Source organism: Scatophagus argus, chromosome 7, assembly GCF_020382885.2.
Source record: "Scatophagus argus isolate fScaArg1 chromosome 7, fScaArg1.pri, whole genome shotgun sequence".
NCBI lineage: Eukaryota > Metazoa > Chordata > Actinopteri > Scatophagidae > Scatophagus > Scatophagus argus.
Genome location: NC_058499.1, coordinates 21,935,076 through 21,945,919, shown reverse-complemented (window position 1 = coordinate 21,945,919; position 10,844 = coordinate 21,935,076). Strand labels below are relative to the sequence as shown.

Below are 10,844 nucleotides of genomic sequence, written 5' to 3'. Positions count from 1 at the left end.
AGCTGCATGCATAGAAGTCAAAACAAAGCTTAAAGACAATAACTTTGCTCTGCGTTAAGAGAAACAGAAGAATTGGGTGATAATTTTCTGTGGATTTGTCACTATAAGCAGCAACCTTCATATTACAGACATTCATTTTATCCACTGATGCTGTGGAAATTTTTATTGCCGATGCTTTAAATTCTACAAATAATATATCACTGATGATCAGAAAGTGCAGATATTTGCAAAAAAAAAAAGCTCTGCTGTAAAAACAGTTGTACACATGATAATTGTTGAATGAAAATCTGGTAATTATTTTACAACCTGAGCAGGTTGTAGGTTGCAGTTTGACTTCACAAACTGTACTATCTGAAGGCCTTCATTTTCCTAACTATGCTAATTTAATATCAAAGAAATGATTATAGACTTTCATCAGCATTTCTAAATGTGTGACATAATACAGTTACTCCACAGAAGGTCTATCAGAAAGAACCAGACCTTATGCAAGAAACACAAGGAATGAATAAGAAATAAAACAGAATGACATTTTCTGGTAGCAAATGAAGCCAAAGTGGCTTTCATATTTGTATCCATTAGATGTCAGTAAAAACATGATTTGATGTGATGTCTCAAAGGTTGAAAACATGTCCATTCTTTTGATTTGATTGAGATTCATGCCTTATTGGTTCACAGTAAATGAAAAGGAAGACAAGAGAAACAGTAGATGATATTTTGCATTTTCAACCTATGACTCACCTGACAAAATAACACGTGATGTTCTTGCTTGTAATTGCTCAGGAAGAGTCTCCCTTTGAAGGATTAACCTAGTTGTGGTCTTGTTATGTTTGCTCCAAATACATCTTCACAAAACACATCCTAACTAGCAAATGTAAATGGGGCCAAGACTAATCTGCTTTGAGATATGAAGAAATGCTACAGTGAAGTAACAATAACTTTTGCCTGAATTAAAACCTAATTAATTTCTATACCTGGGGTTCACTTGGCTTTCACCTTGTCTTGCTGCACCAGGAAGCGTCCTGATAATTAAATTTTTAAGAGTGGAACCACGGGAAATCAGACGACCCACAGAGTGAGAGAGAGCAAGAGAGACAGATGAAGAGAAAGAGTGAGGGAGAGAGCAGAGAGGGAAGGTCAGCTGGCAAATGAGAAACAATGTTAGGAACAGTGTTTGGGGGTACTGGCACACAGCAGATACTGCACATGTAGCCATGTAATAGGACGTAGGTGATTTATAAAGAATCATATGACTAGACAAGAGTAGAGGAGAGATAGTAAGGAGAAAACAGAAGCAATACTAGGAGGCTAAAGCCATCCCAGCCATCCCAGCTGTGAGGCTAGAAGTACAGCAGTGTTCTGAGCAAAAGGCTATCATGTTCACAATGACCATAACCTGCTCATGTTTAGCAGGTATAGTGTTCACCCGCTTAGTTTATTGTGTTAACATGCTAAAATTCACCAGGAAGTGCTGAACACAAAGTCATTGTGATGCCAGAGGAAAAAATAAAGTGATAGCAGCCACTCTGTATGTTAAATATAAGGTTCCAATCAGCAGCCCGTTAACAATTTCACTGAGACTTTAAGGGCTATGAGTGTCATCTGTCTTTTCTTTCACTTTCTCTCCTCCAGCTCAATCAGCTTTTGCAGAGTCACCTGTCTCTAGGCGGGAACCCGTCCACACAGGCTGGTATTAAAACCTTATCATCTGCCAAACACAAAGACTGGTAGGTAAAGGTCAGTGATGATGATGTTAGCTTAGGGTGGTGGGAAACTGACATCGCTCACTCACTCACTCAATCATTCACACACACACTCACAAACACACAAACACACACACACATTCAGTCAAAAACACCAACATACAGTCTGTCATACACACATATACGTACATAAACACAGCTACATACAGATACAGGGAAATAAATGTAAAGCTATGTACAACTTTGGCCTTGTCATAACAGACAAACACATTTGCAAATGTGCATACATTTGGAAACACATATTATCAAAATCCCATCTATATTAATACATATGTGCACACACAGATGTACAAATATACACAGACAGAAATACAGTAAATATGAGCAAACAGGCAAACATACTGTAAACATAGGCTACTCATGAATACAGCATCAAGCAGACACACACACACACAAAGCTCTTGGGAGATGTCTTGCTGAGACTCAATGGATATTTTATAGGTCTCCTCCACAAATTGTAATGAATCTTTCATGAGGTTACATCTGATTGTGTGTGTAGTCAGGGTGTGTGTGCCTATGGGTGTGTGTAGTGCACAGCTAAAAGATGAGCCCACAAAGTGGTTAAGAGTAATATGATCACTTAAAACAAGACAAAATCCTTACCTTTCCCCAGGTAGCTACTCCCTGAAAACAAATGTTTCCCAGCAAGCCATGGCTGTACAACAGTGAAATGAAATCCAGGTACCTGATTGTGAAAGATGCTTTAAATATGACATAAATGCCACCTTATAGATGGACAAATTACACAATATTTTTTCTTTGGGGAGCACTCCATCAGGTTAGGCCATCAAGGCATCATAAATTCTTGCGTCTTGTCGGAGCTCAGACAATCATAGTTTTGGGTCGTTCATGACTTGCACAACAAACACAACACAACAACAAGTAGTATGAGAAGAATGTTATATTATATGTTATTATAATATATAATATAATATATTATAAGAGACTGTTCTTATTTCTGTGTAAGAATATATTCACAAGTTTAGAGTGTACAATCTTTTTTGCAATTTTTACAGTAAAAGACGATGTATTTCCTCTGTTAGGGAATTGCAATGTTAAACCTGTGAGTTGGAGTCACACATACTCTGGTCCGAAGGAAGATTAGCCCTAAAAGGGTTAAAAACCACATCAGCAGAATGTGTTTCCTTCACAGTCAATATATCTTAAAACCTGTTATTCTTAGACTGTAGTGGTATGTGGCACCATCTCTTGGTAGAAACCTAGTATTGCTTGAGAGACCTGACAAAAGATAAAATACCAAAGATATCAATAAAATATGCTAAGAAAACCAGATATAGTACACACTGCTTTGTTGGCTTGTTAGTGTCTTATCCTGTTATTCTTGTCACAGACAGTTACTACTTTAAATGAAGCTGTGTGTTTAATAATTGCCAGAGCTAGTACAGTGTCAAAAGCTGCCAACCAGATGTTGTCTATCACAACAAAAAGCCCAGGAAACAGACCCAGGTGGCTCTAAAAAGCACCAGATGGAGATAAAAGCAAACCAGAAATTAGCTATAATGGCAGTGACAACTTTTGCACTGAAATGACTCAGAGTGATCCAGATCACCAGGAATGGTAATAATGTCAGGAGCCACACTACTCTAAACATTAAAACTTCAATAAATAAATAGCTGCGTAACAACTTTTTGAGCCCTCAGTTTCCTCAGTCAGAATAACCATTGCTTTGGGAGGTTATTATATTAGATAATAGTATGTTTTTTATATCACATGCTAGAATTAGGAGCAAAGAAATTACAAGGCATCTACGTAATATTTGCTTTGTAGCTATATAATATACTATCTAATATCCAAACCTGCAATCCTGCCAGCAGAAACATCCTTTGAGTCATACAATATAACAATGCTTGAGTCATCTTGTGAAGACCGTATGTGTTTTGTAGGTGATTTTTCTTTGCTGTTTTACACGCATGATGATGTGGAGCTGGTGTTGTTACTGTATACAGCACGGTTAACAACTTTTATTGAACAGCTTCTGCTCTGTGTGAGAACTGAGGACGTGTCAGCAGGCCATCTGGAGAGTATTACAATAAAAAACTGATGTTTGACCAATAGGATGCTATGAACTGTCTTAGTTCTTTGTAGCTCTCACTGTTTCTCTAGCTCTATCTCTCTGCCTTTGCTTTTTTTCCCCTTTTCTCTCATAACTCAACACAAACTCCAGAGAGGGGAAGGGTGGGAGAGAGACAAAGAGACAGAGTGCAGGAGAGAGAGCGGGGGTGGGAGGGACCGTGGGCGAGGTTCACTTGGATCCAAATCGACTGGAGCAACAACTGATCAGAGACACAAAGTAGAAACAGAAAGTTCTGGAGCAGTGACTCTAACAGAACTAACACGCTTACTGAGCGCAGCAGAAGGAGAAAAGAATATCCAGCCATTTAAAGATCATCAAGGATTACTTTCAGCTCAGCAAGGCTGTTGTAAACTGCGACTGAAGCCATATGGATTGATCTTTTCTTTCCTTTGGTTTATTTTCAGTACTGAATACTGTGAGTTGTACTTTGCAGGAGAGTTTCAGAAATACATAAAAAGTCTCAAAAGGCTCTCGTTATCACTGACCAAGGATTTCAGACACAGGCATAGGGACGCAGCTGTATTTTTCAGTGCTGAGTTGCTGATAGAGAAGAAATGTCAGTGCTTCCTGTTCTTGTCCTGTCTCTCTGTCTGACTGTGGATTCAGTCCACAGCCAGGGTTCATCCCAGGATGCCTTTATCATCCAGTACCTGGAGAGGAGACTGGCTCAGGTGGAGGTAAGTGTCTCTATGACATCGGGTACCTGCATCCTTCAGGAAACATCTCAGCACTATAACCTCAGTCTTTGGCGCTCTCACTATTAACAACTAACTACATGATTTCAAATATACAGTATATTCTTATACTGTTACTTTTAAGATTTTCAGATTTTCTTGTTGTGTTAGAAGCATAAGACCTTAGAATAAACACATTAATGAACTGGAGAATGAAAAATATCACTCGTGTTAAGTGTACACCATGTTCAGATCAAGTTTTGGCATCCTCAGCTGTCTGACTTATTTTTATAATATCTTCTTTAATTCCAAAGTTGGTGATTTTACTCTCTGTTATAGCACAATATCAAGTTAAAGTTTAAACAGTTTAGCCACCATGAGCCAGACCAAATAAGGCTGTAGCGGGAACAATGCATTTTGTCTTCTTTTCAAAAGTTCGGTTTAAAGAAACGTGACTAAAAACATTAAACACTAAACATTATCTTATCAGGGTATATTTCTGTCACATCACATAGCTTTTCATCAGCAGTGGTGGTCATAATAAGTTCTACAGCTCCATTGATACAACACGAGTTACATCTTTGGTTTAGTGAGTGACTCCTAGTGGCGGAAACTACATATTGTCTTTAACAGAAAAGTCCTTGTATTTCCTTGTTTAAAGATGGACTGTTTTTGTTGAAAAGCAGCCACAGACAGTAATGGTGAAATGAAACCGAAAAGCAACACAGGTATAAAACCACTGATAGTCAGTGATTTGACTGATTAGGACATTTATACCACTATATCAAGTTTGTTAACATTACCTGACATTGTAGCCACCATAACTCCTTCAAGACAGCAAGTAGGGCAAGTAAGGCCTGAGTAACAAAAGTCCTGGATGCACTGAAATAAGCAGCTGTATTTTTTATTATTTATCAATTCACAAATTTTAATTTGAAAAATGTATTTTTTCTTTCCCGAGGTATGTAATCTTGCATTAATTTTGCATTTACAAGTTTTTCTCTGTGTTAATGACATCAGGAACGTCTGAATCAATGTGAACAAAACACAGTGGCCGTCACCCAGAAGACGTATGACCTCTCTTCTGAAATCAGGGGTTATCTGTCCACTGTCAGTGTTCTAAGGTAAACTTGGCTGAAAAATCACTAGCTCACAGGTGAACAATGGACAAGGCAGTGTATGTATTAAACAGTATGTCACTAAATAAAGGAGCAACAGTGGTTACTCAAGATACTTGAGAACTGTGAAAAATGGCCTGTTCTGCTCCATAGATCAGAGGTGAAGGGCCAGGTGGACAGCGTGTCTGTGCGAGTAGACCGGGTGGAGAGAGAGCTGGAATATCTGGAAAACAAAATTCCCATCCATTCTGACATTGAGATGGAGGAGGCACTACTGGAACAACAGATAAAGGCAGCAGAACTCGACCAGATGAAAAAGAAATCCAAGATCAAAGTGGAGAAAGGTAGGAAGTGTACCTGTAGTGTGTGTGTGTGTGTGTGTGTGTGTGTGTGTGTGTGTGTGCACATTCCTGTAGTTGTGGGGACAAAACTCTGTTTCCACAGTCACATTGTGGAGACCAGCCATACTTATGGGGACAAAATGCAAGCCCCCACAGCATAAATCATTAAATATTAGGGTGAAGGCTTTAAGGTCAGGTTGAGGTTAGGGTTTGGTTAAGGTCAGGGTTAAGATTAGGCAAGCAATGTTTATTGTTATGGTTAAGAGGTGGTTAAGCCAAAAAGTTATGGGAAAACAACTCTGTGCTCTGTGTGTTTGTGTGTGTGCGTGTGCACATGTGGATTACAGTATTCTTCTTCTTTCTTCTTCTTTATGATGTAAATATTGGAGGAGAAGAATGAAAGAGAAGAGTAAAATGAGCAGTAAAAAGATATGGGCATAAAATGTACTGTACAGTATGATGTACTACAGATCAATAAAAATCCATTCATTCCCGGTCTTTTCTCCACCATCTCCAGACTGCAGCACAGCCCTCACTCAAATAAAGTCTCTCAAGATTGTGAAGAAGACAGGAGACACCTCTGGTTCCTGGTTCAAGGACCCATCTGAAGGATCCACCAAGGTCTGCTCTTTCTGCGTAATTACAGTCATAATGGACTGTTTACAGTGGAGAGACAGCTGTGTTTTTTTGTGGGTAGCAGACTGTTTGTCTTCCTCTCGGCATGGGGCTGTTGATGGATGATCACTGACCTTCTTCTTCTTCTTCTCATAACAATCAAGCTGAATTTAGTTTTTTTTCCTTTTTTTCCTTAGTTTTTCCCTGAGGTTGGGGTTATAGAGTCAACAACACATGTAGGGTGTATTTCCTGAAACAGAAGATATTTCCACAAATTTTTGTATATTTCATATTCATTCACCTCAGAACTATTAATAATAAAGCTTGATAATTATTTTTTTCTATTAAACAAATCAGTGGTTAAATATATCTTCTTTCTAGACTTTGCATTTCAAAAGACATTCATTAGCACAGGAGAAATCCAATATGAAAGAATCACTATTGTGTATAGCATGAAACCACACATTAAACCAACAACGTCAACACTCACTTATCTACTGGTTACAATCTTTCAGGTCTACCTGCTCAGTGGAATTCATAACAACACTCTGCTGGAGTATGTTTCCCTGCAAAGTTTCACAGAGAAGACCTCCACTCCACCATCTAGGATGGTACAGCTGCCTTTCCATTGGCAGGGGACAGGCCATGTGGTCTACAATGGATTCCTGTACTGCCACAAGGCAGACACACCCAACCAGTTACTGAAGGTTTGTGACTGACATAATCAAAACCTACATATGTGTTTCCAATTAGGGCATTTCTTTGTTAATATGTACCACATTTGAAAGATATAAAAGGGTCTGAATGAAATATTACTTGGCAACAGTCACTGAGTTACTAATTACAATTAACCGAATGTTGAAGCAGAGCTGCAGTGGAGCTTTTGGATGGGGACTCTGGTATTTTATCTTTTGTCAGGCCTCTCAAGCAATACCAGGTTTCTACCAAGAGATGGCGCCACATACCACTACAGTCTAAGAATAACAGGTTTTAAGATATATTGACTGTGAAGGTATAGGGAGAAACCAAAGATTAGAAATGCATTCTGCTGATGTGGTTTTTAACCTTTTAAGGGATTCCCTAATCACTTCAGAGGAGCTTAGTCATTGGGGAGTTGGTTTTTGTCCTCTTTCCTGCTCTTTGTTAGCTGAGGTCAGTGAGCTAAAAATGTCTAAAAGAAACAGTTTTGTTCCTTTTTTCAAAATAGTTTTGGAGCACATGTAACTGCTGCAGAAAATTGAGAAGAACCTTGAGCCATTGAAAGCACAATATACAGTCACAGGCTAACTTTATTTACCAAACAAATCTCAACGTGTTAGCATGCTGAGATTTTTTTTTATTCATCTAAAAGCAGCAGTGTTCCTGCTTGCAGCCTCATAGAGCCACTAGCATGGCTGTATAATGACAGCATTAGTGATTTTTTTTGTGTCTCTCTCCATCACATAAAGGTAGACCTGTTGAATGGTACAGTAGTGGACAGTACACTGCTGCCAGGGGCAGGCCGTCTGCCAGTCTACAGTCTGAACCCCAACACTTACCTGGACATGGCTGTGGACGAACTTGGCCTCTGGGTCATCCATGCCGACCCTGAATATGGAGGAAACCTGATCATTACCAAACTAGATACAGGTAAGAGCAAATCATCGCTTCACACCTCCACATGTAAATGAACCTGGTCTATACTGAGCACATATATTTTTTTTCTACCTCAGGAACTTTGGCAGTAGAATACACCTGGGATACACAGTGCAGAAGCCGTGATGCTGAAGGGGCCTTCATAATATGTGGGACCCTCTATGTGGTCTACAACACACGCTATGGAGGACGCTCCACCGTACAGTGTCTCTACGACATCCATGACACCATCCACAGGTTGGATTACACACAGACAGACCAACAAGATACAGTATACACATAAGCATGCATTCTTATATTTACCCATGTACATGTGCATACAGTGAACATTTTTTTTTATTATTTATTTTCTCTTGTCTGTACCATCCATCTGCAGTGATGAGAGTCCTGTGATGTTCTTCCCAAAGCGCTACACCAGCCACAGCAGCATCCACTACCACCCTGGAGACAAACAGCTGTATGCCTGGGACGACGGCTACCAGACCATATACAAAGTGGAGACACAGAGACATTACCGAGTCTCTGCAGATTGAAGATGATCATCTAAAAACATGTGTTATGACTTCGAAAATAGTCCCAAAGTAGGCAATAGACATCACTTATAATAGCATCAGTTAAGGTTGTTGATTAGTAGCGAATAATCTACTATTGTTCAGTATAGTGATCCTTTGCTGGCAATGGATGCTGCCTTTATCACTGTTAATCATTGTAGATGTTAGGATCATGCCCAGCCAAAGGCATTTTATACTATGCAGGCTTTATTCTTTATATCACCACAATAAAGAACAATTAAATGTCATATGTCTTTCCTTTAACTTGCCCACAGTGAGTGATGTCAATTATTTACAGTAAGACAGGCTGTGGTGTGTTGGTCAGATGTGGCATACAGTTGAGAATTTTTCAGAAAAGACACATTTTTAACATACTGTTCTTGTATTTCATGTTCTGGTGGCCTGCTGAATCACCATCTGACTGACCTATAAGACATACACCATATAGACAAAAGTAGGTGACCATTACACTAACAGGGACTTTAATGACATCACACTCTAAACACACAGACAGCTTTGCAGCTAGAACAGCTTCCACTCTTCTGGGAAGACTTTCCACAAGATGTTGTAGTGTTTCTGTGGGATTTTTTGCCCATTCATGCAGCAGAGCATTTGTGAGGTCAGACACTGATGTTGGACCAAAAGGCCTGAATCACAATCACGAAGGTGTTGGATGGGGTTGAGGTCAGGACTCTGTGTGGGAAGCATTAAGATTTCTCTTCACTGGAAGTGAGGGGCCGAGCCCAACACCTGAATTCAATACTAAAGAGGTGTGTCCCAATACCTTTGTCTATATAGTTTTATACTTGTACACTTATCCAGCTGCACCCATATTTGCACACATTTTACATTGTGCATATGTTCTATACAGGCATTCAGAACATGTATGTTCTGGAGCCTATCCCAGCTGACTACGGGCGAGAGGCGGAGTTCAACCTGGACTGGTCGCCAGTCAATTGCAGGGCCAACACACAAAGACAGACAAACACACACTCACACTCACACCTAGGGGCAATTTAGAGTAGCCAATTAACCTAATGTGCATGTTTTTGGGATTGTGGGAGGAAGCCGGAGTACCCGGAGAAAACCTACACAGGCACAGGGAGAACATGCAAACTCCTCATAGAAGGACCCAGACCGGGATTCAGACCTGGAACCCTATTGGTATGAGGCAACAGTGCTAACCACTGCACCACCGTGCTGCCCTCAAGGCAGCATACTGCACAGTAATTCCTTATGAAGTAAATTAGCAGTACTATAAGTGTTTTCATTAATTTTTTTTCTCTTTCTGTGAAAGTACTTTATTTAATCAGGTTGTCCCAGTTAGATCAAGACCTGAGGAGCCATTTATAGTCAAACAACTGTTCATAGAGTACACAAAAGCCAGTCAACAATGAAGTAATAAGATAGAAGCAACAGAAACCATTACAAGAGTCATTAAAACATTAGATTGTGAATCTTCAAAATCTGAAAGGGGAATGAAAAAAAAAATCAAGCTTGAGAACAGTTTGTATTCATTAAATTTAACAGGCACTCTGCAAGCCTATCTGAGTTATGTCACGATTAGAGATCAGCCCATGTATGATAAGGATTACTGCATTATTATAATATATAAATTAGAGAAGAGATGTGAAGTGGTTTGGAAGCTTAACCGTAGATGTTTACATGGCAGATGAATATCATTAAATGATCAATCCTTCTTACACACTGTGTCATCATACAGAGCGATGTGACGATGAGTGTGAAACATGTCATCACTGATAGCATAAACAGAAGTTAACCGAGAAGTGATGATGGGGCATGACAGCACAGAATGTATAGACAGATCCCCGGGTATTTGGTTACATCAGCAAGATATGAGCATCATTTAAGGTTTTAATCTCAATATATAGCCAGAAAAACAGAGAAGATCATTAAAACACAAAAGGAACAGCGAAGAGAATATGAAAGATAAATGAATCAAGCTTCATAGGTTTTCTGCACTTTGTACTGTGCCTGTGCTGAGTAATATATTACTTCATTCTTGTTTTTTTATATTTAAAATTTCAGTGTTGT

At 39.3% G+C, this 10,844-nt stretch overlaps 1 protein-coding gene across 1 annotated transcript; it reads left to right on the top strand.

Annotated features, from left to right (window-relative positions):
* Positions 1-4,038: 4,038 nt before the first annotated feature.
* On the top strand, positions 4,039-9,037 carry olfml1 (olfactomedin-like 1). Its single transcript, XM_046395348.1, has 8 exons — positions 4,039-4,532; positions 5,550-5,653; positions 5,801-5,991; positions 6,506-6,609; positions 7,119-7,310; positions 8,052-8,232; positions 8,316-8,475; positions 8,615-9,037. The coding sequence occupies exons 1-8, from the start codon at positions 4,410-4,412 to the stop codon at positions 8,769-8,771; spliced, it is 1,212 nt and encodes a 403-aa protein (XP_046251304.1). The 5' UTR covers positions 4,039-4,409; the 3' UTR covers positions 8,772-9,037.
* Positions 9,038-10,844: the final 1,807 nt, after the last annotated feature.